Raw genomic sequence first — 26,590 nt, 5'->3', positions numbered from 1 at the left:
GATAAAAATTTGAGTTTGTAATGTATATGATATAAAATCATGAGTTAGGAGTTAAGTAAAGATTAACATTTTAGTTCTTCATTTTTTCTCTTTTGGAAAATTAGCCTCCAAGTTTGTAGCTCAAATGTCTCTGAAGATATAAACAAATAGGTAAAGAAATACATCTTTGTTTTAAAATGTTTACAAAAAGAAACACAAATATGGATGTTTTAGATTTTTTAAGAAGAAATAAAAAAATAGTTAATATGGGCCCTCATCTAGTGTACACAGGGCCCTTAGTTCCCTTCCCAGCTACACACACACACACACACACACATACACACATGCACGCACACACACACGCACACATAGACTAAAATGGTACATTCTATGTTGTATGTCCTTTATCCTAATAAAAAGAATAAAGAAAAATACAAGGCTCTTTTTCAGCAGTGGAAAGCCCAGGCTGCTCTGAGGTTTAGGCCTTTGAAAATGGACGCTGATCCCAAGTGGTGCAGTTGAGAGACCTGGCAGCCTGTATACAGTTGAGCACGGGGCAAGAGTGTGGGGACGAGACAGTGGGAAGCAAGGTGGGAGCCAAGCTAAGCACCTGAGCCTGTCTCAGACCAAAGGGCCCCAAAAGCTTGACAAACCAATTGCTGGAGGAGAATCCAGGTAGTCCATTGGCCATTGGCCACTTCAGCCCTCTCCGGTCTTCTCTTCCAGTGGGGTAGGAGGTGACCCCAGTGTCACGCAGCTCTAAGTCATGTTTGATGTCTAACGCTTCCTTACCCACTACATAGCACACCAACCACAGGCACTGCCAACAACTCCGGGCTGCCAAGTTCAGGTATGGTCTCAGGCTACCTAGACAAGCAGCCCCTTCTGGTCAGAACTGACAATTTTTGATACGCTTTCCTCAAAAGACACATTCTAGGGAAGGAAGGGCAGGTGGTGGCCTCCCTACTTCCTGAGACCTGCTTCGGATCTGGCGTGTCTGAAATTCAGCTCAGGGCTGTGTCTGGGGTGGGACATGCTTCTCACTGAGAGGTTTTTGGGGATCCCTAACATGTCAGAGGAAGTTCACTCCTTCTACAATTGCTACATTCAGAGTTTTTCTAGGCACAGCTACCAGGAATCCCTCTTTCCAGCCTGCCAAGGCCCCTGGCACAGAGGGAGGTGGGGTGGGATGGGGTCCCATTTCCTTCCAGAACCAATCACCACAGCAAAAAGAGGCTAGATAATCTCCTGGTGCTGGGTCTTGTGGTCTCCATGGTAGACGTGGAGCACGTGGAGAGGGCATCAAGTACAAGGGCATCCGAGAGAGGTCTAGAAGGCCTCGCAGGCTGTGCGGACACAGCAATGCTGCACCAACGGCACTGAATACAGACAGAATGCAGCCGGCCAGTTCTCTCTTCCACCATTTCTGCTGAGCACAGTTCCTGTCCCAGGTGTCACTGCCTCTCCAGGACCTCTGACACAAACCTCCCCAAAGCCTCTAGAATGCCTCTACCTGCCCCACCCTTTTCTCCTCGCCAGATTGTTTAGGACTTAAATGCTGGCCTAAAGAAGCAGGTGTGCGGTTAAGTACAGATTTAGTGGTTTTGTGGGATGGTGGTGCTCAGTCCCCATGTCACCATCAGTAAGATAATAGGACGACCACTTCTCCACGCTGGGAACACTGGGAGAATAAAATGAGATGAGGCCTCAGAAGGCCAGGCCAGTGCTTGGAACGTGGTAAAGTGCTCTGTGAAGCCTGTTCGCTGAAGTAATTACTTATCTAAAAGTTTGTCATTCTCAATCCTATTCTCCACTAGAATGAAAAACAAGAATCCAAGAATGGTACCTGAGAATCACTCCAGACCAAAGGATTCAAGATTTCTGGGCATGGATGTTTCTTTTAATCCCTACTCCCTAGTCCCAGGTAATTCTTATGGCCAGGTAGACACCACTACCTCCAGGATCCCAAACATAAGATCTCCTCTGTCAATCTAGTGCGGCTCTATGTATACAGTCACCAACATTTGTCACTGGCCCCTTGGCCACGCCACACGGAAACGACACAGCTATTTGCACCCATTGCCCAGCACAGAAGAACACCCCTTACCTGGAAAATGTCTCACCACTGTGGACTTCACTGGCTGGAGTTAGTGACCCTACAGGTGGAGGGCTAAGCCCTGAATTCAGTCTCATGTTCTCTTCTGAGAGCCAACAGTCAGGCTTGCTGGACGAGGTTCCTTGTCCTGCACTTTGCGACATCTTGAGATTGGTGAGGACCTCACTGATTCTGTCGAGTGCGACAGACAATTCCAGGGTAGCCCCAGTATTCTCACCAGACGTTCCCGGAAGCCTGGGTTCTGCCTCTGTGGATGGGGGTGCTTGGCCTAAGCCAAGAACTTCAGTACCCTGCCTCAGTGAAGCTCCCGCCTGGGTGGAGTCAGCTCCCTTCAGTGAAGTACTGATGATGAGAGGCAGCCTCTCCACTGCCCCCACTGCTGTGTCCTCCTTCTGGCTCTCTACAAGATAACGGGAAGGGGGAAACATACCCTAAGGGACACAGATCACAAGGAGAAAACAAACACATATGTATCATCCCACATACCACAACTGCGAAAGCCGAAAACTGGATGTAACCCCTACTGCTGTGGGAGATGTGTCTGTATGTTAGAACACCCACCCAAGGACGTGTTGTACAGCCATTCTTAAAGTAAGAAAAGAGGGGCTGAAGAGATGATTCAGTAGGTAAGAGCACTGCCTACTCTTTGAGAGAATCCAGGTTTGATCCCCAGCACCTACAATGTAGCTCACAACTGTCTGGAATTCAGTTCCAGGGGATCTGATGCCCTCTCTGGCTTCCATAGACAACACACACACAGTGGTGCACAGATACATACAGACAAAACACCAACACGCACTGAGAGAAGAAGGGAGGATGTTTGTGAGTGTGTACATGTGTGTAAACCTACGGCTACTTATGAGTGGTTTCCATAAACCGGACCTCACTGGAAAGACAAGAACTTTTTAATTGATCATAAATAAAGGCCTTGAGGAGAAAGGACAAAGGGCAGGCTTCTCTTAGTATACCTTATTTTGTCAATCTGACTTTAGAACCCTACAAATACTATTTTAAAAAAAGAATTTTGTTTCTTGAGACAGGGTCTCACTGTGTGGCTTTGGATGCCGTAAAACTCACAGAGATCTGCCCACTTCTGCCTTCTGTGTGCCACGATTAAAGGTGTGCACCATCACGCCAGGCATGTAAAGTTTTAAAAGAGAATGAGCTTTTATAAAAGAAACTCAGCCAAAGTTTAATTCCAGCACTCTGGAAATGGAAGTAGGAGGACCAGAAGTTCAAGGTCATCCTCAGCTATGTGGTGGAGTTTGAGACTAGTCTGGGGTGCATGAGACCCTGTCTCAAAAGTCCAAACAAAACGAGAACAACCATAGCATGGGCAACGTACCTGGTACTTTATTCTGAACCATTATGTGTGCGGTAGAAACAGGCAGGTGGACCCCCTCACCTACCTACAGCCTCCTGGAGGGGTTAGCTTGCTCACCTGTGGATCTCCTCACCTACCCACAGCCTCCTGGAGGGGTCAGCTTGCTCACCTTGGGTATTTAGCGCATGCTTCGGCTTGACTCCCGTAGCTTCTGCTGGCTCCTTGTTCTAAAATAACCACCATAAAAACACCATCATTCAAACATCCACGGGCCGCCTGCCACATGCTCACATGTAGTTAGCTTATTTAATATGACCCACAGCAGTGTGGCTGGACATTGAGGCTGCATGCGCCTAGCTTCACAGCTAGAGCCCATGTCCTTTCCAGGGCTTCACTGAATGGCTAGCGAGCTGGCTCCCTGAGAGGAGGTTCTAAATAGAGCGGGGTCTTAAGCCAAGAATGGGGAAAGAAAAGAAACCTCAATCCTAAATCACCATCATCTCAGCTTGACTATTCATGCTGCAGTCGTCCTGGTTGAGACTGGATTCCGAAGCCAAATCCGTGCTCGGGATTGGGCAGCACAGCCAACGGTCATGTCAGGAGCTGAGGAACCGCCTCCAGCTGAGCTCTATCATTTGGGCCTAGAGTTGCCAGAGCTTTGTTGTTCAAGAGAAATTGAACTTAGATTTTTGCCTAAATCAGACTTACTAAAGCACAAAATTAAATAAAAAATAATTTATTAAAGCATCATTTGTATACAATAAATTACACATACAAACTATAAACTTTTTTGTGAGACTGTCTCACTATGTAGCCCTGAGAGTCTAGAACTCCCTATAAAGACCAGACTCATGGAAATCCACCTGCTTCTGCCTCCTGAGTACTGAGCCTAAAGGTGTGCACTACACCAGCTCAACCAATGTACAAAATGCAGGGCAATTCTGCTACCCCCAAAGGATCCCCAGCATTTTAATCCAAAGATTTCAATTTTCAGTGTTGGAAATCAATTAAAATCTTTTCAATGCTGCAGACATGTGTCTTCAGCTGTTTTGATCTCTGGGCTCCCCATTAAGGAACTCTGTGGCTGGGGCCAGAGAGAGGCCAGTTAGCTGGTGAGTCACATTCCCTGGAGCACAGGGGATCAGGGACATGTTAACCGGAGCTATTGCTGTGACTTAACACCAGGAGCCACAGTTGGGACTTTACTGGTCAAAGGTTGAAACCACCAGCAAGAGAAGCAACCTTTTGTGGAGGGTTTCCTGACTGTCATGGAGTGGCCAGGTCCAGTGTAGGGCTCTGAGCATGTCTGTCAGGCCCTGGTCTCTAGCAGACCTTTTAGGTTTAAAGAAGAGCTGCAGAGAATCCCTCTGGACCAGCGCTCAGCATCCTTAGTAGAGGGTTCCTCGATACCGGCCACTCACTGCTCTGTTTCAAAATAGCCATAGCTGTTAAGTAACTTTCATGTGCTGGACACACTTTTCCAAAAATTTCACAGATTAGTTTCCCCCTCGTCCTGCCCACTCTTTGAGATAACATTTATTAATGGGATAATTCCTGGTTTACAGAGAGAAAATGAGAAACACAGAAGCAGAGGAGTTGGCCAGGTGCTAAAAGCAGAGTTAACAGCAACAAATTTGACCTGAGAGGTCAGGCTCCTGCCACACTGCTACACTAGAAAGGGTGACATGGGGTCCCCCACCCATCCCCCAGGCTGAGGTTAGGCACTAGGAAGGGTGACATGGGGTCCCCCACCCAGCCCCCAGGCTGAGGTTAGGCACTAGGAAGGGTGACATGGGGTCCCCCACCCAGCCCCCAGGCTGAGGTTAGGCACTAGGAAGGGTGACATGGGGTCCCCCACCCAGCCCCCAGGCTGAGGTTAGGCACTAGGAAGGGTGACATGGGGTCCCCCACCCAGCCCCCAGGCTGAGGTTAGACACTAGAAAGGGTGACATGGGGTCCCCCACCCATCCCCCAGGCTGAGGTTAGACACTAGGAAGGGTGACATGGGGTCCCCCACCCAGCCCCCAGGCTGAGGTTAGACCCTGACTGTGGTGCCCCATCCTGTCAGCATGATTTGACTTCGGAATCCAGTCTCAATCAGAACTACAGCAGCTTGAATGTTGATCAGACTTAGGGTGGGTAGAGTTTGATTTTCCATTCCTGACCTAAGTCCTTTGTTCATCAGCTAGAGCAGTTCCCAAAGTCCTCTGCTCCCCCAACCCCCTTGCCAAGTTCCCCCAACTCCCTTGCCAGCTTTTCCTTGGCTTCAGTCATCTTTCTCAGCCCTGTTCCCTTCTCTCTTCATTGTGGCTACAGAACATCAAGTATTGCATCCATTCATTCATTCATTTATTCAGTGTGTGTGTGTGTTAGGTGTGTGTGTGTAAGTGTGTGTGAGAGAGAGAACAAGCATGAGCCCAACCCTTGGAGATCACATGACAGTTTGCAGGAATTGGTCCCCTCGTTCTACCACTGGTTTCCAGACTTTGTAGCAAGCGTCTTGCAAACCCCAGGACACTAAAGGACTCCATCTTTCTTTTCCTTCCTTCTTTCTCTTTCTGTCTTCCTTTTGGTGTGTGCACTTGAGCATGTGCCAAGGTGGCATGTGGAGTTCAAAGGACAATTTATGGAAGTCTGTTCTCTCTCTGTACGGTAGGCCTGGGGATTAAACTCAGTTTTTGAGAAGCCAGCCCAGATTTCCTCTTTCAATAGTAAGGACACAATACATGGAGAGCACACAGCCCAATGCCCAAAGAACACGCACACATGCACGCGCGCGCTCGCGGACACACACACAATACTTGTTGCTATGATCCTCACATCAAACAGCCCCCCTCTCCCTTCCTCTGCAGGATCTTCTTTGCCACTTCTGTTTAGGAAACCAGAGGCATTGCCACAGACCTCCTCATCAGCAAAAACTGACTTGCACACTGTCCTGAGGCAGTCCTTGTTGATGCGAACAGTATAGGAAGGCTCCTGTGTCCACCTCTCATGAAGGCTGATGTCCTGAACAGCTCGACTGTGTTGAACTGAAGCTGAGGGTAGCTGGCTTCTAGTGATAATCAAGTTCATCATTACAGAGTTCGGTGGGTACTTTAGAAGATGAAGCAGGTGTGGGTGGTGTCTGGGGAAGTAATTCAATGACGGGACTCCTGCCTTGTATAAGTGAGGCCCTGAGTTCAATCCCCAGCACTACCACCAAAATATAATATAAAGTAATCAAGGAGGACCTTGACCAAGCCCTGGCATAATTTCCGAATTTAACAGCCAGTGTTAGGATGTAATTCAGTTCTGCATGTGATTACTACACCCCTGTTCTCTTAAGAAACAAACGGAGGGTCTCCAGAAGTCTCTGGAGTCTAGATTCAGCATGAGGAATTTGTTACAGGCCTGTGGTTCCACCTCGTTAGAAGGGTTCTCTGAGCTGCAAATTCACCCCTGGCAAGCAGAAGCATGCCATGATCCAATTAACAATTGGCAATCTAATGGGAAGACAGGACCCAAACCAGCAGACAGTCAACCATACACAAATTAAACACAAAGAGCAGAGGGAGATGCAGTGGGGCCTCGCAGACAGGTAAAGCTGCAGGAATGAACACACAGTTCCTGACATCCCCTGTACCGGACGCCTATGTATTTACAACACGGGCGCCAGTTAGTTCCGTTATTCTATAAAGAGCCCTTATGAATAAACAGGAAATGGTGGAAAACAAAACAAGAAACAGGAGGAAAATTTGTGAACAGGTCATTCACTGAAAATGCAAATGGTTTTAGACGATGGTCCCTCCTTTAGTAAAAGATGTCAAAGCGTTAGGACACATTCTCTCTGTTCTTGGTTATGTCTGAGGTTTTCCTGAATAAAAAGATAACTTTCTATGAATTCAGAAGAAGTATTAACTTTATAAGGCATCACCAACTGTTTCATTGGGGCCTGATTCAATAAGGAAACTAAGAAGTTTAAGTCTGAGACTTTAGGGGATGCTTGAATACTGACTTCCAATAATAGCAAAAGCGTTTACTTCAGGGCTATACGAACAGCAATACAATTGTTTCTGAGGTAGTCCATGACTTTTAGACACAAATGCTGAACTTTGCTTGTTTGCTGATTGTAGTGCTAGGTTTGAAACGTGAGCCTTGGGCATGCTGGGTAAGAGACCCCTTTGAACAGCACTCACTCCAGATGAGTTCCCTGCCTTAGATAAGCACGGGATCACTGCCTCAGAAACACATTTCCCAACTCTTTAATTCTCTTCCACTCTTCTTTTCATCCTGATGAATGAAAAAATGGGATCTTGTGTTCATTTTTAATATTTCAATATGGCAAACTTCAAAAGCATAAACAAAGCAAAAAGAAACAAACCTCTGGGCTGGAGAGATGACTCAGAGGTTAAGAGCACTGGTTGCTCTTCCAGAGGTCCTGAGTTCAATTCCCAGCAACTACATGGTGGCTCACAACCATCTGTACTGAGATCTGGCGCCCTCATCTGGCGTGCGGGCATACATCGAGGCAGAATGTTGTATACATAATAAATAAGTAAATCTTTAAAATAAAAAAAAAAGAAACAAACCTCTTCAAGAACATTCACCCATAGCGAAAGACTCTAAATGCATTTGTAAGCCCCCCTCAACCCTAAGACATTTTTCTAAAACCTTACACTCACTCTATCTTGGAAAAGGGACAGTCACACACACACACACACACACACACACACACACTGGACTGCTTATCCTCCTGTGTCCTTGTAAATAACCACATGCTGGACTGCTCATCCCCCTGTGTCCTTGAGAATAATCTTCAAACATAATTCCATTTTGGGAATTGAGGCAAATACAACCCACGGATGTTGACTCAGTTCCTGATGTATTGATTTAGTCACTGAGCCAAAGGTCAGGATGGACCACAGATGCTCTCCCTTATCACCTGACCACGCAGCTATTCTCCTGCCCTGGAATAGACCAATCACTGCTAGTAACCCTTTGAATAAGCCAATCCAATAAGTTGGAAAACAGCCTGCAGGTCACCCCCCCTCCCCGTGTCTGTGGCTGTTTGCTTTAAAAGATGGACTGTAACAGCTATCGATGTTCTTCATATCCCGAACTTGAAGGATCCTGTCATGACAGAATAAAAATCCTCTTGCTTTTGCATCAATTTGTGGTTATGTGAATGGTGTCTGGAGCAACTCCTCCCTGATGTTTGGACATCTAGTCCAACAATAGTATCCAGGACATGCAGGAAATGTAGTATTTTTCTCCAGCCTCAATCTTCCTGTCGACTTTAAATCGTCCGTACATTATACATTGTGTAGTATAGTTCTTAATGTAATGTGCTACGCAAATAGCTATTATCTTGTAGCAGAAACATCCCCCAGGAGGGGGTGAAATTCCCTCCCCACGCTCAGGAAAACTAAGAAGAAAGCTCTTTACTGAAGGCATAGTGAACCTCTGCCCACAACCCCTGGAATGACTTCTAATTGTTTTAGACAAAGCCGCACATAGCCCAGACTGACCCTGATCCTCCTGCAGGCCTGTGCTGCCACACCTTGCCTTAAAATGAACTTTTTGAAGGCTGGTTAGGCTTTGCACATAATGTGCTTTTAGTTGCAAAACCTTTACCTGGACAGCTCACAGGAACCTGGAAACTGAGTCTCCTGAGGACCCAGTGGTGGAATCAGAAGGAGATGCTTTTCATGTGAGGTTTTTTTTTTTTTTGATTTATGTTTGATTGGTTTCTCTCTCTCTCTCTCTCTCTCTCCCTCTCTCCCTCTCTCTTTGATGTTAGGGATTAAACTTAGGGCCACCTATATCAAAAGTGTTTTCTTTTACCGTGTTAAACTATCAGATTAAAAGTATTTTAGTTTTTCTTTTCAAGGCCATTAATTCAACTTATTTGAGTAATGTAATTAGATTCGGCCAGAGCAGTGCACTGCATGTGCCCCATTTTCTCTGCAGGCCGGCATTTTCAGGGCTGCAGAGCAGGGATGGGGAGCTGAGGGAGAGGGGAGAGGTGTGCTCCAGGAGCGAGGAGCTTCAGACAGGGAGAAGAGGGACAGCTGGGTGGCCTGGGACCTGTGGGACTCGGCAGGAAGGTGTCCTCTTCAAGTACAGGCCTCATTTGCATCAATCCATTCTGTGCCAGGGGCAAGTGATAACCACAGAATCTTAAATGGTGGCTCCAGGCTATCTGGTGTTGCTAAGCGGCTGGTCTTCAGCTGTTCTCAAACAAGGTGTTCCCTACACACACGCACACACACAGAGAGACATAGACACACACAGACACACACACAGACACACACACAGACACACAGTGTGCCCAGTGGACAAGCTTCTATTAGTCAGTGGTTGTGTGATCATACAACCCTTGGGAACAGCCACTCCCAGAAATGCCATCTTTTACCCTGGGGGTGGGGGATCATACCTCTGCTTGCTGTCCCTTGTTAGAAACTGTCAACACTGACTTTCCCACAGGCAGCTATACATTTTGCCATCTCTGGGATAAAGCACAGTGTAGGGGACAATGAGGGTTTGGTTGTTTGAGTAAGGGCTGTGGGATAAAATGACCATGTCTCTTACTCCAGATATAAAGGGACAGGAAGGGGCAAGAGAGACGTCCCAGGGGTGTTAAGCACAGCACAGCACCCTCCTTTTCCTCACATCTAGTTTGTCCTTCACATCTGGGTGGCATAGTTGCCCAAGGAGCTACATTCTGACTGGACCACTACCTCATCCTTTCCTAGAGCGGGGATCATTGAACTATATGGAAATCCATCTATTCTCCCTAAGTTTCCATCTTTCATTTCCCCATCAACGGGACACAGAATACATGATAAGGCAACAATGTCCCCAGCTCTTCTAAGAATAATTTCCAGGCAGGTCTTCCCACCAGGGTCCCGGAACACCCTCCAGCCAGGGCAGGGAATCCAGAACCAACCTCTTCGGAGCCAGCGGCCAGGCTGCCCTTCCTCCAGGGCACCGTTCCTTGCGTGATTAAATCATCCACCTTTGAGTTCTGGAATGTGGCCCCTACCAAAGTAATAGCCCTGTCCAAAGCCACCACCATCTTGAAGAGGGCTTCGAGCCTGGCACCATGTTGGGCACCCTCCTGCCGCACAGCCCTCACCAGCTCCAGGACCTCAGGCCAAGCAGCCTGAGCAGTGGCTGGAAGAGGGCTGTCGGGCGCTGCCATACTCAACTCGCGGGAGGCCTCCAGCCGATGTAGACCTTGTTCCAGCTGGTGCATGCCCCGGCACACACACTGCAGCTTCTCTGTGACATCTTCTTGGAAATGTAGGAGTCTGTCAACCTTCTCGCTCAGCACCGTAAGTTTGCTGTCCATGTTGGCTAAGGGAGCAATGCCCAAGGCTGGCAGCCCCAGGGGGCCCAGACCCTCGGGATCCCCCTCTGGAACTCCTGACATCCCAATGCCTGCTAGATAAGGGCAAAGGCAAGGCCACGAAGAAGCGCCACAGGCCCGCTTCTCACTTAGGCGGTAACGTCTGGAAGGCCATTGTTCTGGTAAGAGCCTTGCTGTACAGCATCAGCCTGCCCTGCTGCCTGGGCATTTGGGGAGCTGAGAGGGCCAGGTTTTCCGTGTGTCTGCTTTGCCTATCTTCCACTCAGCCACTGCCAGGGAGTGACAGGGTGAGTTTAGCCCAGGCCCTTTTCTTGGGGCCTCTTTGACATCATGGTGACAATTAACATTCCCCTTTGAGAGGTTGCTGATGGCAGTTATTTTAAGAATCTGCCCGGAGCAGGCTGGGGTTCATACAGCCGATGCTAAAGGCTGGGAGAAAATTATCTTTTAGCATGAAAACTGGGGAGGGGAAATCCACGGGACCCCACCTCTAGACGAAGAATTACAGGCAACTGAGAACTAAGAACATGAGAATTAGTCTTCCCCAGGGATGAACCCACTAACTGATTATCCAATACCAAGTGATCAGACCTGAACTAATATACAAGTAACACTAAACAAACTCAGTAGGTTGTAGTTATAAATTCATGTGCTTTTATACATCTAATAACAATAAAGAAAAAAGACATGAATTTGAGTGGGGGGGATATAGGAGGGGTGGGATGGAGAAAAAGGAAAGGAGAAATTATATAATTCCAATTTAATTAAAAATAAAAATAACCAGACAGTGGTGGCACACACCTTTAATCCCAGCACTCAATGGCAAGTGAATCTCTGAGTTCGAGGCCAGCCTGGTCTACAGAGCCAGTTCCAGAAGAGCCAGGGCTACACAGAGAAACCCTGTCTCAAGAAACCAAAACAAAATAAAACACAGAAAAACATGTTCTCATTATCATACAAATTCACTTTGGTCTTTTAAAATGATAAAATTGTATGTATATCAACAAATTGTCTTAAAATAAATTTCCTTGTGATTTATTATTAGCAAAAATCCCTAAGCCAGCCTATGCAAGGCAGTTTTCAGAATTGCAGACGCTGAAGACACAGTGTCCAGAGCCATCCACACCTAATTCACAACAGAGAGCAGAGCAAACTGCAAGGCGATTCCACCAAGTTCTGCCTTTCACAGTCACGAAAATTTTACCGTTTCTACAAACTAAAAACTAGCTTTTCGTTGTTGTTTCCTGCTTGGATGATACATGAAGTGTGGATTTGGACCACCTGTGGGGAGAGTCTGCAGGTCTTGCCCCTACCACACATGCACTTGGGTCCCCACTTGTACCTAAAAATAGATCTGAGAAACAACAACCTAGGCTACTCACCAAGTGCAACCCCATGGGTCCTGTTCCTTAAAAAGGCCCTCTGAGGACAATTATCAGTGACCCTCTGGCTCCCAACATTGACGAGGAACACCTCAGACAACCAAAGTTTAAGTTTCTGGTCTCTATAGTGTTTACGACAATGGGAGCTGTGTTTCTGTGGTTTTTCAAACATTTTATCTTTGAAAAATCTTAGCTTGAATCGATTGTTATAGAAGTACCAATGTCTGAAGTGGACACATTCAGATCATCACTGGGGTGGGACACGAAGGTGAATTTGCATCTCAGAGTGCCAAGGGTGTCACAGAGCAGCCGGACATCTTTCATCCTGTCCCTTTGGTAAAGAGCAGAGCTCAGAAAGGCAAATACGCCCAGGGCAGGCAGGCACACAGGCTCCGAAGGTGGTTTTGTCACGGACAGGGAGGCACCAAGGGAAGGGGTCTTTAGTGTGTCACCCCCCTTAGATTCCCTTTACTGAACACAAGCAATTTTGATAAACTGGCCTGGAAATTTAGCACCCACAGGCACTATCAAGCCATTTTGCTATTTTAAGCCATAGGTGGCCTTTCAATAGTGTCCTTGCTGTGCTTGGTCACAATCCCTGTACCCATCCCTCTTCAGAACGCCTATTCCTCAGCCTGGGAGGATCCAAACTCGCTCTGAGAGCAGTCCTGAGTGTTGGTAATGAAATGAGCTCAGCAAGCTCAGAAGGAGCTTGGTCTATCCCGTTAATGAGATTAAAGACAGATACACAACATGGGGATGTGGCTCAGCTGGGAGAACCATTGCCTAGTGTGCACAGAGTCCTGGACTCAATTGCCAGCATTACATAAACCAGGAATGGAAGTGCATCTGACTGGCAGGGATGAAGATTTCCTACAGACACTCTTGTGTTCCTCATTTCGGCTCTCAGACTATTGAAATGACAGATGTGTGAACTACACAGGTACCAAAAAAAAAGCTGTGTGCAGAGGCTGACTGCCTTAAACTTCAGGATTGGGCAGAGTTTGGAAGGTCGCAGTTTCAGGGCTACAATTATCTTGGGTGATCGTTAGCCTACCAAACAGCTATCCTGACCCGTCTGTGTCAGCTCTAACATCCTGACAGATGCATTAACTTAGCAGAACCCTCCCCTCTACCACTGGAAGAGCTAAGAATGCTCTCAGGGCTGGAGAGGTGGCTCGAGATGGCTCAGCAGGGTGACTGACAACTGTAACTCCTGTTCCAGGGGATTTGATAGCCTCTTTTGACATCTGCTGATGCCACATGTCACGTGATACACGCATATATATAATGTGCAGACAAAGCACTCATACACATAAAATAAATAAATCTAAAATATTTTTTTTCAAAGAACATTATCAAAGAAAAGACCTGGGGCTTGTTGAGGTTCCGCCATCTTGCTGTTAACTACCTCTCCAAAATTTCCACCAAATGTATTTTGAAAGTTCCTTGATTTGTGGCTTTCTTTGTTCTCTTCCTATTAAAAACTCCATGAAACTATTTTTATATTGGAACACTGTATTTGGAAAGACCTAAAGCTATGATGTTGGAGTTTGAGAACAGGGAAATGGACAGGCTAAACACCTTGGTAGCTAAAGAAAGAAAAGAGATTAAAAGGGAGCCTTCTGAGACAGAGTTCCCAAAAGGGGACGGGGCAGATCTCAATAAGAGACTGATTTGAAGGTAAATGGAGGAGGGGGCTCTTCAGAATGAGAGAATGTCCAGGGTGCCGATCAGACACTTAGGATAGGATTGGGATCTGTTTTCAAAGAAGAGATAAAAAGGTAGGTAGCAAGAAAAGTAGGCAGACTTGATAGTGAAGATCTCTGAGGGTTACACCAAGAAAAGGACAATAACATTGAATGTTATGGACTTTCAGACTGACTGGAGGGTTATGTCCCTATCCAGGACCAGAGATAGAACTCAAATTCTTTTGCTTTAACGGGGAAGTAGCTTCCCCTTAGACCTCCACCAAGCCACGGCATCTCTGGCCTCTTTCCTTCTCTATGTTATTTTCTTGTGTGTTATCCAGGAAATGGGAGATGGCTATCTTAATGGCCTCCAAGTCTGGTAAAAATCTATCTCCTGTCTAGTTAACAATTTGATATAAATCTACATTGTAAAATAATCAAGATAAAACCAGTATAATTCACAAAGATATATTAGAATTAGTCTCCATCCATTGAACTATTAAATTCTATGCTTGTATTTGTAGACAGAATGTTCTCATTATACATGTAATGTTATGTAACTCTGACAGATGCAACATAATGAAAATGCTATTAGAAATGTTGTTCCCAGAGCTGGAGAGATGGCTCAGTGGTTAAGAGCACCGGCTGATCTTCCAGAGGACCTGAGTTCAATTCCCAGCCCCTGTATGGAAGCTCACAATTGTCTGCAGCTCCAGTTCCAAGGGATCCAATGCCTTCTTCTGGCCTCTGTATGCACATGGTGCACAAGCAGACATACATAAAGCCAGAGCACTAATACAAATTAAAAAATAATTTCTTATTAAAAAAGATAATTTGGGGTATATTTGCATACATACATATGTATGGGATATATATATATACACATGACAATTTCAATATCAAATCCATTTTGAAGCTCGCGTTTTTGTTTTTAAATAAAAAATTTATCCTTTCATTGTAATACAGAGAATTAGCACCCTATTCTCCATCTTCACATGAATATTTCTCCCGTTTGTCCCTTGTTCAAATAATCCTATTCCTTGAAACTTGTGTGCTAGGGACCTTGGTGCTACAATAGACTATGCTGAGCGTTCCGTACTCTAAACTTGGCTGGGGTGTGCCTCAGGGGGTAGACTGATGATCGCCTAGCCTACCAGAGGGTCTGGGTTTGATCCTCAGCACTGCCCAAACTGGGGCGGTGGAGGCACATAGGCCTATAATTCCAGGGATAAAGGATCAGTACTTCCAAATCATGCCTAGCCTCAACCAGCTCCAGGCCCACTGGGCCCTACTAGACCCTGTCTCAAAACAAGAGAAAGCTACATTGTGTGTTGAAAATTATATGTATGCTGTCTTCTCCTGCTGTAACTCTGCTTCCTGAACTGTTAGAGAAGTGTGGTGGTTTGAATGGGATCCCCCCCAGAGGACTCTGACATTTGAATGTTTGGGTTCTAGTTAGGGCCCCTATTTGGGAAGGTTTAGGAGGTATGGCCTTGCTAGAGGAAGTATGCCTCTGGGGATGGGCCTAGGGATTTTAAAAGATTCCCTCCATTTCCAGTTCAACTCTCTGTTTCAAGATGCAAGCCCCCAGCTCTTACTGCCTCCATGCTGTGGTCTGGTGCCTTGCTTCCCCACTGTGATGGAGATGGATCCAGGGCCATGAGCCCAACATGAGCCCTTCTGTATTGTTGCGTTGGCCATGGTGCCTTACCACTACAACAGGAAAGTAAGTGAGGCATGGAGAGTCAAGAGGACTTCATAAGAGAGCCTATTTTAGCTAGGTGGTGGTGGCGCACGCCTTTAATCCCAGCACTCAGGAGGCAGAGGAAGGCGGATCTCTGGGAATTCGAGGCCAGCCTGGTCTACAAGAGCTAGTTCCGGGACAGGCACCAAAGCTACAGAGAAACCCTGTCTTGAAAAACCAAAAAAAAAAAAAAAAAGAAAAAAAAAAGATAAGAGAGAGCCTATTTTTAGAGAACAAAGACATTCCTAAAAATCAGCATGGTTCCACTACCTTTCACCCTTTATTTTGTCTTAAAAGTCTACAGCTTGAATTCATCAGTTTTCCTTTCTAAATGAAACAGAGGGCAGGTCTGGGAAGCAGCTGCAGTTTCCTTTTCCTCTGCTCGGTCCTGCAGTAAGGAGACATTGACCGTACTGCCGGATTTCTGTTGCGTGGGTATGAGGCAGCCTAGGGAAAGCAGAGCAAAGGCCACATCTGTGACCGCCTCCCCTCTGCCTCCCATTGTCTGCTGCTGGATCACTCTTCCCTCATAGACGCCATTTCAGGATTTCACCCTGTTGACCGCCTTGGAGGAGCTTCTGCACTTGTGCCTTGAGATCCCATCTTGTTTGCTAATTGCATGATTTAGGAGATTTCAATAGAGGTGACAAGCCAATTTGGCAAGTTTTCATTTTCCCAAACAATATAGAAGTTTTTAATCAGTTAAGAAGCTCATCTAGGGGGCTGGAGAGATGGCTCAGAGGTTAAGAGCATTGCCTGCTCTTCCAAACGTCCTGAGTTCAATTCCCAGCAACCACATGGTGGCTCACAACCATCTGTAATGAGGTCTGGTGCCCTCTTCTGGCCAGCAGGCGTACACACAGACAGAATATTGTATACATAATAAATATTTTAAAAAAAAAAGAAGCTCATCTAGTTATCGTTACAGAAAATTTCTACTATTTTTAATTATATTTTAACACTTTGATATTTGTAAAATACTGTTAAAATTAAATGTAAAATTAAAAATAGAGTTAAAAGTTAGATGTAATTCAGTCTTTCAAGAATTCAAAGTGGGCATCTATTGATGCCCAAAATACACTTAAATCTTGGTTTTCCTTTCTAGTTATTCATTGACTACGTCATCAGTTCAGAATCATGGGGATGCTGAGGAAGTGGACTTTGCCGTTTCTTGGCTCTGAAAGTGTATGTAATTATTCTTATATACTTTGGGTTCTTGTGCAACATGTGTTTGTCGGAGACCTGGGGAAATCACAAGGCAGTCTGTAGCTAGTAGATGGTTAAGCCACCTTAGGACGCTTTAAACTGAAGTCCATTGTTCTGTCCCTAATAACATTTTATATTTAACCTAAAAGACAGGATTTGGTGTTTTGTTAAAAAAAACCATTTCTGTTTCAGACGTGGGGTACAGTCCAGATTCATTTAAGATGTGGCTGAAGGAGAAACAATGGCTGTAGCCACAGTGAACCTAAGCAGTGGGCACGTCAGGCCAGAGTATGGTCCTGTTTCCCCTCAGCCTTGAGCCAGGCTAAACTAAGCATCAAGAAACGCAAGGCAGCCCACAGCAGAGTATGAATATGTAATACTGCCTTCCTAGTCAGGTTAAACAGAGTCTCAGGGCAGTCCTCCACCTGGGAAATCTTGGTGGTTGAAACCCTGGTATATATCTGCCTAACCTGACAAAATAAGTATTTGTTATTTTATGCAAGGTGCACTTGTCCATGGTCTATTTGTAACCACTAACCTCGTCCCATAAGTCTGTAAGAGATCTAAATTTTAGCCAGTGTTGTAACTCCATTGCCCTGCTGAAAGAAAAATTCTAAATCTCACTCCATAAAAGAAGCTGGCTTCATATATTTAAAAAAAAAAAGACCTCTGTATAATTCTTCTATGTAATGATGCTAGTTGTTTTTGGCTCTTTTTTATATGTACTCCTAAACAGTCTACGACACAAAGCTTAAGCAAACACTTTACAAAGATGGCAGTCTATGAAACAGAATTGTTATGGATGCCGACCTTCCCTCAGGTTTTGTGTACTCCCTGTGGTGGCTTGCATTATGTCATCTTGACGCAAGCTAGAGTCATCTGAATGGAGGGAATGTCATTTCAGAGAAAATGCCTCCTGAAGATCTGGCTGTAAGGTGTTTTCCTAATGAGTGATAGATGGTGAGGGCCCATTCCACTGTGGGCGGCCTCCTCTCTAGGCTGGTTGTCCTGGGTTCTATAATCAAGCAGGCTGAGCAAACCAAGAGAAGCAAAGTCAGTAGGCAGTACCGCTCCATGGCCTCTGCATCGGCTCCTGCCTCCAGGTTCCTGCCCTGTGCAAGGTTCTGTCTTGACTTTCTTCAGTTGATGAACAGTGATCATGAAAGTGTACGTTAAACAAATCCTCTCCTCCCTGATTTGCTTTTTGGTCATGGTGTTTCATGGCAGCAATGGAAACCCTAACTAAGACAGTTCCTACCTGTACTAAGAATATGTTCCTCAGCAAAGGCAAGCACACAGGCCCTTACGTTGGCCCCCACGCTGTGCCTCTTGGTGATGGAAATGTAATGAAGACTTGTAAGTCTACAAACAGTAGTTAACTTCCACCTTAGTTTTCCTCTTGGTTGTTTCTGTAAATTCTGCATCTGTTGTCTGTTAACTGCGAAGACATTTGTTCTTGATCATTGTGTTCCTGTTAGGCTTTTTTTCTTCCTAACATAAGATCTGTAGGGAAGAAGATATGTGCGCTTGGATTCAGATGTTGGTGGAGGCCAGAGGTGTCAGGTTCCCTGGAGCTGGGGTTACAGTTGCTTGTGAACCATCTGCCTTGAACTCGGATCCTCTACAAGAGCAGTCTGCGCTCTTCACCACGGAGCTGCCTCTCTGGCCCTGTGGCCAAATGTGGTGATATTTTGTTTGTGCTTCCGCAAATAAAGCTTGCCTGGACATCAGAGTGTGGAGCTGGCAATAATCATTAGTCATAGAGGCCAGGCAGTGGTGTCAAACACCTTTAATCCCAGCACTCGGGAGGTGGAGACAGGAAGTGAGATGGCTGGGTGGAGAGAGGACTATAAAGCGGGAGGAGACAGGAACCTCAGCCTGAGGTTTCATAGAGACGGCATTCAGTCAGAGGACTTGTAGAGACAGGATACCCCATTCGCAGATGGCTCATTGATTATAGAACACTGTATGTTCGTCCAGAGGACCTGTGTTCGATTTCCAGCACCCACACAACTCCAGGTCCAGAAGACCTGACACCTTCTTTTCTCCTCCTTGGGGACCCGGCACACATGCAGTACACAGACTACATGCAGGCCAAAACACCCACACACATAAAATAAAATCAAAATTATTTTAAGAAAATAAGCAAAAATATATTAAAGTCTTGGGAGGCAGAGGCAGGAGGATCTCTGTGAGTTCGAGACCAGCCTGGTCTACAAGAGCTAGTTCCAGGACAGGCTCCAAAACCACAGAGAAACCCTGTCTCGAAAAACCAAAAAAAAAAAATATATATATATATATATGATGGAGGAAGGTCATTGGCTAATAAAGGCACTGCCCTGGCCCATTTTATTGGTTAGAGGATAGGTGGGAGGAGAAAACAGGACAGAACACTGGGAGGAAGAGGAAGTGAGGTCGGAGTCTCCACAGCTTTCCTCTCAGGAGCAGACGCCTGAGAGAGACGCCATGACCCGCTCCCGGCATGAAGACCCAGGATGGACTAGGCTAGAATCTTCCCGGTAAGACCGGTTCTCACAGATTATTAGAGATGGGTTGATCGGGATGTGAGAATTAGCCAGTAAGGGCTAGGGCTAAAGGGCCAAGCAGTGATTAAAAGAATACAGTGTCTGTGTAATTATTTTGGGCATAAGCTAGCCGGGCAGGCGGCCGGGGGTGCTGAGAACGCAGCCACCGCTGCCCTAATTATTACATATGGCGCCCACGTGGACAACTGCTTCCACATAAAGCCTGAGACAGCTTGGGAAGTAATTCTAGAACAAAATGAAAGCATTGTGCCTGGTTTCTTGGTAGCAGCAATTTCTCGGGTCTACTCTGCTTGCCAGAGGCAAGCAAGCACCTCATCTAAGAGAGGCTTCCTGACTCAGCTTTAGCTGCAAAGCCTGCAGCTCATTAAGAGGTCCTGCCAAGAAATACTTAAACGGTGTTGACGAAAAGCTGAACGTATGCTTTTCGGTTTTCAGACGTAGCAGGAAAAAAGCTGCGCCGTTTAAAAATGCTGGCTTTCTGGGCCATCCTGCCAGGGCAAACTCTGACTGTTTGAGGCAGGAGGGCCGGCTACCAAGAGAGGACGTGAGTGTTGTCTGTTGTAGCTCACTTGCTGGCAGGGACCTTGAAATGCCATACAGTTGTTGCAGTAAACATGGCTACAGCCTGTATATCCGCCATGAGGCTGGAAAGCTAAGGAATGGACTGGATCTAGCTGGCAAAGCCACGCCTTTAGTCCTACTGAGATTGCTTGGTAAATTAAAGATTCATGTGGTCAGAAAAAGAGAGATATACAGTAAAGAGAGATTCAAAGATGGAGAAAATTTCTGAATGGTTTAAAGTGTGTTAAAAATATATGCAGACCAAAAGTTGAAGTTCTTAAAGTAAAAAACAAAAAAAAAAAAGGAAGGAAGAGAGTTGTTGTGTGTGGTAGCACATGCCTTTAATCCCAGTGCCTAGAAGGCAGAGACAAACAGATCTCTGTGAGTTCAAGGTGTAGTAGCTTACACCTTTAATCCCAATGCCTGGGAGGCAGAGACAGGCGGATCTCTGAGAGTTCAAAGACAGCCTGGTCTACAGAGTTACTTCAGGTCAAAGATACAGAGAACCTGTCTCAAAAAGCAAAGAGTTAAAAGTAAAAATAAACAAAATAGAGGTTAAAACAAAGCTGCACAAAGATGGAAAATAAACAGAGAATTTTGATACTGTATGCTATTATGCTCTCTTTGAATTGTTTGAATGCTGAGGAAAGAGCAAAAGATGCTAAAAGATATTTATTTATAAATGCTGCTGAACTAATCCAACATAGATATTTTGAAAATGCCTTGAATTTGAAATTTGGATCTAAGGACATGATACTTTGGAAAGGAGTTTCTTATTTTGTTTTCACAGAGGATGAGACGCTGTTCATTTCTTCTATTCTGATTTGGTATGATGGACCACGCCCTCCTGAAGGGTTGCAGTGAACATCTTCAGAAAATTGCTTCGCTCAACTGCCAACTGAGATGAAACTAGCACACAGGTTATACCATGAAAGACCTAATTAACGACGCCCCCATTCAGCAGGAAGCAGTTTGGAGAGAAAAAACTGCGCCCATGTTCCCAAATATGGTTTATAAACGTCCTTTTACATTTAAAGGGGGATATGATATAGATATGAATAATTTACATTAGTATAGATTTTGCTTTATTGATAGAAATTTAAGGTCAATTTTGTTATATGTATAAGTGTTTCTGATTTTGATTAAGGTATTGTGATTGTGTAGTTCATTTAAATATGTACTGTATAATTGAGAAATATAGGTTGTTAATGGATAATCATCAATAATAGTAAAGCTTGTAGTCATGTTAGTTAGATTTTCTAGATATATAGAGATATATTTTAGATAGACATTCTTCGTGTCTTTCAAAGATTACAGAATAGGACATTTAATGTTTTAATAACTGAGGACTTTTCATGACAATGAGACACTCTGCTCCTGGCAGCACCAATCTACTTCAAGAGGAAGATGGGCATCGAAGAGGCACCTTATGGGGTTTGATAGCCATTTGGGCAAGAAACTGCTCTTGCCTGGACTATTGCATAAACTGGAAACAGAGAACCCGCAGAGAGAGGAGTACTGAACTTGCCTAAGGTGAGATGATCTTTCGGGGTTCCTGATTCATGAAAGAGTCTGCGAGACATTCTGCAGGACACAACAGATAGTGACTGAACTGACTTTGAATTTTCCTGCTTTATGGAAATGTCTGCTGGATACCATGGGCCTGAAGGCTGAAGATGGATGCCCCAACGGTACAGAGGAACTTTGGGTGACTGTCCAGGCAGCGAGATGTCTCTGTCATTTCTAGAGTTTTAAAAGTTTCTTAGTTCTTGTTTACTTAGGTAATATTATATCTTTCTGGAGTCTGTGATGGAGTTAAGAATAGTTAGTTATAGTTATAGTTTTCCTTAGTTATGATAAAGATTATTGTAACTTTTACTTGATAACTGTTTTGTTATATGTAATTTTGCTATGTTAAAGCCTTTTTTTTTTTGTTTAAACCGAAAAAGGGGAAATGATGGAGGAAGGTCATTGGCTAATAAAGGCACTGCCCTGGCCCATTTTATTGGTTAGAGGATAGGTGGGAGGAGAAAACAGGACAGAACACTGGGAGGAAGAGGAAGTGAGGTCGGAGTCTCCACAGCTTTCCTCTCAGGAGCAGACGCCTGAGAGAGACGCCATGACCCGCTCCCGGCATGAAGACCCAGGATGGACTAGGCTAGAATCTTCCCGGTAAGACCGGTTCTCACAGATTATTAGAGATGGGTTGATCGGGATGTGAGAATTAGCCAGTAAGGGCTAGGGCTAAAGGGCCAAGCAGTGATTAAAAGAATACAGTGTCTGTGTAATTATTTTGGGCATAAGCTAGCCGGGCAGGCGGCCGGGGGTGCTGAGAACGCAGCCACCGCTGCCCTAATTATTACATATATATATATATATATATATATATATATATATATATTAAAGTATGTACCCAGCTAGTGTCACATCTAATTAACTGAGGTTTCAGAAACTTAGCAAATACTATACTGTGCAATTTTATGGCAGAGATGACCCAACAGCTAGGAGTCCACACTGCCTTTCCAGAGAACCAGCATCCAGGCCCAGTAGCTCCCAGAAGCCTGTAATTCCAGTTCCAAAGGATCCAACACCCCTGGCCTCTGTGGGAACCAGCTTACAATGTGCATCACACACACACACACACACACACACACACACACACACTTTAAAATAGAATAAATTTTTAATTAAAAAATAAATAAAAGCTTCTGGAAATTAGAAAACAAAACTGCACAATGAACCACAAACACAACAATGAGAAGTCAGACATCAGACTTCTCATCCTAACAACTGGACACCAGAAAACAGCTGGGTTGGACGTAGACTTCTAGGTTGGAAAGCCTTTCCCTTCAGAACTTTGACGACAATGCACCCTTGCCAGAGAATTCTAGAGCTCGCAAAGATGTAGAAAGGTTGGAAAGCCTTTCCCTTCAGAACTTTGACGACAATGCACCCTTGCCAGAGAATTCTAGAGCTCGCAAAGATGTAGAAACACAGACACTTTAGTTTCCTTTCCTCCCTGCGCCCTCCCCAGGGGGCAGCTTTAAAGCTGAACTCCAGTCAAAGCAGGGGGAAAAAGTTTCAACACAGTCTCGATGTTGAAGCAGGAGAATGAAGAATTCTCCCGAGGGATGATTCTAAGGGAGGGGGGAACAGTCTGTAAAATAGTTAGCTAAGTGTGGTAGCCCATGCCTGTGATCCTAGCACTTGGGAAGTAGAAGCAGAAGGGTCAACAGTTTAAGCTTGAAGCCACCCCAAGCTACATGAGATTGTGAACCCTTGTCTCAAAATGCAGCAACGTGTCTCTCCCGCCCACACACACACACTGTTTTTTTGTTTCGTTGTTGTTAGGGGCTGGAGGAGTGATGTTCATATGCTAGGCAAGTGTTGTACCTCTGAGCTACACTCCCAGTCCTAAAATATCTGAGAAATGTTAAGAGCTTGGGGCCTGAGAGTCAGAATGATTAGATTTAACTCCTGCTTCTCTCTCTCTCTATTATTATCTAGAACGGTGGCCAAGGGTTACCTAACTTCTGAGTCTGCCCTTCTTGCTCATTCTGTGACATAAGAAGGTAACTAAATGTGTATATCATGTTACCAGGGAAATGCGGAACCTTACAAGGTTTATCAGTGATTGACACAGTGAAAGTCTTCAGCAGGTTGCCTGACGGTTGGCAGCCATGACAAACAAAAACAAAAACCCCAGAAATGTCTTACAAGAAAGAAGGATGTTAGAGTCCAGTCATTGATTTAGCGATGAATATATACAGCCCTAAGGAAGCAAACACTTGAGTATGCAGAAACAGAAATGTGGCAAGATTAGGATGAGCTTGGAAGCCTGAGCAAGAAAGGTCCAGGTCGATTTAGCTAAGGAAGTCCAGGGATGGAACTAACAGCAAACACGTATGGGAAAAGAGCTGAGTCAAGTGTGGTGGCCCACACCTTTAATCCCAGCACTCCGGAGGCAGAGGCAGGTGGGTATCTATGAGCCTGAGGCCAGCCTGGTCTACAAAGCAAGTTCTAGGATAGCTAGGGCTACACAGAGAAACCCTGTCTCGAAAAACCAAAACCAAACAAAACAGCAACAAAAACAAACAAACAAAAACAACTGAAAATTTTCCATCGTTGTCTGTGGGAAAAAGAGGTCTGTTACGGAGAACTCAAGGCACACGTCTAAGAAACAGAACACAAGGCACCCCTCCTTTTTGTACGTTCATAACAATATTGTGTATTGCTATGAGAGGGGCAGGTCCTACTCTAACAAACCAAGTATCAAGAGATGTTTTCTAGAACCAGAAGCAGACGCTCAGAGAGTAGTGCCATAGGGACTGCTGCCTGCGGCATCCCTCCTCCTCACCGGAGGCTTGCGATTGACCGGGAAAGTCAGCCCAGTGCCTGCATAGTGTCTAGCACAGGTAGAGATTAAGACTGCCGTCCCCACCTTCCCCGTGGAGCTGTCAGCCCAGTAAGGCAGCTATGGGTACAAGCAAGGAACACATTTCCACCCTCTCCGGTCAGTCCGCCCTGCACCTCTCTGCACCCTCCGCATGCAGCATTAGACGACATGCTTGGAAGCTTGGAAGACACACACACGCTCTCTGTGGAACCAAACTTAGTTAAGAAAGGAAAGCAAAAGAAATTCGGTCCCAGAAATCCAGAGTCCAGCGCACACTGGAGGGTTAGTTACCGCTTGACATTGCTGTCCTTTACACCCTAGTAAAAGCTAGGGATGCCCAGGATGGCTATCCACAGACTATACCCATCAATCAAAATTTTCTATTGATTACATTTCTTTATCCAAGAGGACCTAAACCTCGGGAACAATCGTCATTGTCTCCTTTAGTCCTGCGACCTTACCAATTGTTTCTCAGGCTCTAACTTCAAAGCACCATGGCTTGATGCCACCCTTACCGCAAATATCTGGGTGTAATCTGATGCCCGCTGCTGGCCTCTGGTGCCAGGCCTGCACAGTGCTGGGACAGGGCACAGAGTTCCCATCCTGTGGCCACAGTGGCCAAGCCGTGTTTACTTTGCCTGGAGATAGATGTTGCCCAACTATAAGGAGCCCTGGGAATGAGGTGGGCTGGTTGGCTGGGTTGGCTTCTCTGGAAGAGCTCAGGCTTAGTGATAAGCCTGGTATTTCCACTTATCTTTGACCCTGTCCAGGCCCCAGAAGCTTCCAGAGGCTTCACTTGGTTATCTGCTTTGCTGGGCTGTATCTGCCTTCCCAGGGGGGGCCTACTTCCTGCATCACTTAGCAAGCTGTCTAATTGTGAAACAAACATCGTGTAGTCCAAAGAGGGTGGAGTGAAGGGAGGGGAGTCCTGGGGCTGAGCTGGCTTGAAACACTGTTCAGAATCTGGTACAGGCCTAGATGAACTGGGAATTCCTGTCTTCAGCCTTTCAGGTCAGAGAAGTCCCACCCAGCACCAGAAGAGGTCAGAAGCCCTAATTTTCTTCTACGGGGCTGCTCACACTCTGGCTGGGAGCCTAATTGATTACCTCTGGGCTAGGAGGATCCGACAATTACCTTCCCAAATGAAAGGACTCAGGAAGCCATAACTAAGTGTAGATTCCATAAGAACTCAGGCACACTGCAGCCAGGAGAAGGTCACGACACAGGACTTGTGCTCAACGATGTGCCAGAGTCAGATCTTTCCCAGAGTACCCTGGGAGGCAAGAGAAATTTCAGACGGGGCTATAATCTCCCTTGATTTTCAGATGGGAAATCTAAGGACCAGAGAGGGGAAGAATGTTTCTGTAGATACACAGCAGGTGATTGGCAAAGACAGAACTGGATGACTAAATGAAGCCCTTAGAGAGATCATGGAACTCCCCACCAGTTCTGTGAGTTAAGAGACCTCAGAGGCAGCTAGAGGGTCCGATTGGCCTGTGTCCCTCAGGCTCAGTTCTAACAGTCATTTGAGGACATAAGGAAGGGGCCGAAATGCAGGGACCCCCAGATACCAAGATTGGTTGCTAATTCTTTCACACACACAAAAAAAAATGTCTCTAACTTGTCTTGTCATAGTGACCCCAGATAGAGGATCGAAGCAGCCCTATATCCTGACAGGATGAATCCAGAAACTGCCTGGAACCAAGCCCCAAGCCAGGCTGGCTCCTCTGAAGAGGCAGAGTGGGAGGAACAACTGTGCTGAAGCCTCGCCTGGGTGTAGTGGTTCCCTCCAGCCCTGTGCTGCTGGTAGATTTGCCTCGGTTTTCTGAGCTCAGCCATCTTAGCCCTGGTTGAAGCCCTTTTGTTTCATTTCTTCCCTCCCTGAATCCCCAGCTGAATAGCTTCCCTGTCTCAGCAAGGGCAGAGGGAATTAGCTGGACACCGGAAGAAAACCGAAAAGCACCACCAGGAACTAAATCCAAATGAATAGTAGTTAAATCATTTATCTACTTATTCATTGTTTATTGGAGAGCAAGTGCACTTAAGGGGCTGGTAGACACCGTGTAACATCTCTATATAAATTACCTTATTTGCCTTCCCAACAAGTGTAGGTGGTAGGAGCTGTTATCTTCATTTTTAAAGACAAACTCAGGCTTGCAAAACTCGAGAAATTTCCAAAGTACACAGAAGAACTTCAGTTTAAATGTAGGCAGTCATCTAGCAGTCTGAAACCTCCCGTTGTCTGACTGGAACCTGCATTTGTCTCCAGGGGGGCTGTATTCGCCAACTGCCAA

At 45.6% G+C, this 26,590-nt stretch overlaps 1 protein-coding gene across 3 annotated transcripts in view; it reads right to left on the bottom strand.

Annotated features, from left to right (window-relative positions):
* Positions 1-24,938, bottom strand: part of Mylk3 (myosin light chain kinase 3) — a 50,284-nt gene extending 25,346 nt beyond the window's left edge. The window contains exons 1-3 of one of the 3 annotated variants that reach the window (XM_041650196.1): positions 24,812-24,938; positions 3,589-3,646; positions 2,087-2,495 (exon numbers count right to left, since the gene is read on the bottom strand). In XM_041650196.1, coding sequence (XP_041506130.1) covers positions 2,087-2,495; positions 3,589-3,646; positions 24,812-24,898 — 554 coding nt within the window. In that variant the 5' untranslated portion in view covers positions 24,899-24,938. Of the gene's footprint in view, positions 1-2,086; positions 2,496-3,588; positions 3,647-10,347; positions 11,060-24,811 lie in introns of those variants that run through there. The other 2 variants (XM_041650195.1, XM_041650194.1) reach the window with 2 other exon arrangements.
* Between the last annotated feature and the right edge of the window lie 1,652 nt (positions 24,939-26,590).

The sequence above is a fragment of the Microtus oregoni genome, unplaced genomic scaffold, assembly GCF_018167655.1.
Source record: "Microtus oregoni isolate MIOR12 unplaced genomic scaffold, Mior012 000004F_ref0000308, whole genome shotgun sequence".
In the NCBI taxonomy this organism is placed as follows: Eukaryota; Metazoa; Chordata; class Mammalia; order Rodentia; family Cricetidae; genus Microtus; species Microtus oregoni.
The sequence above is the reverse complement of the archived record's forward strand: the minus strand, read 5'-3'. Positions and strand labels throughout refer to the sequence as shown.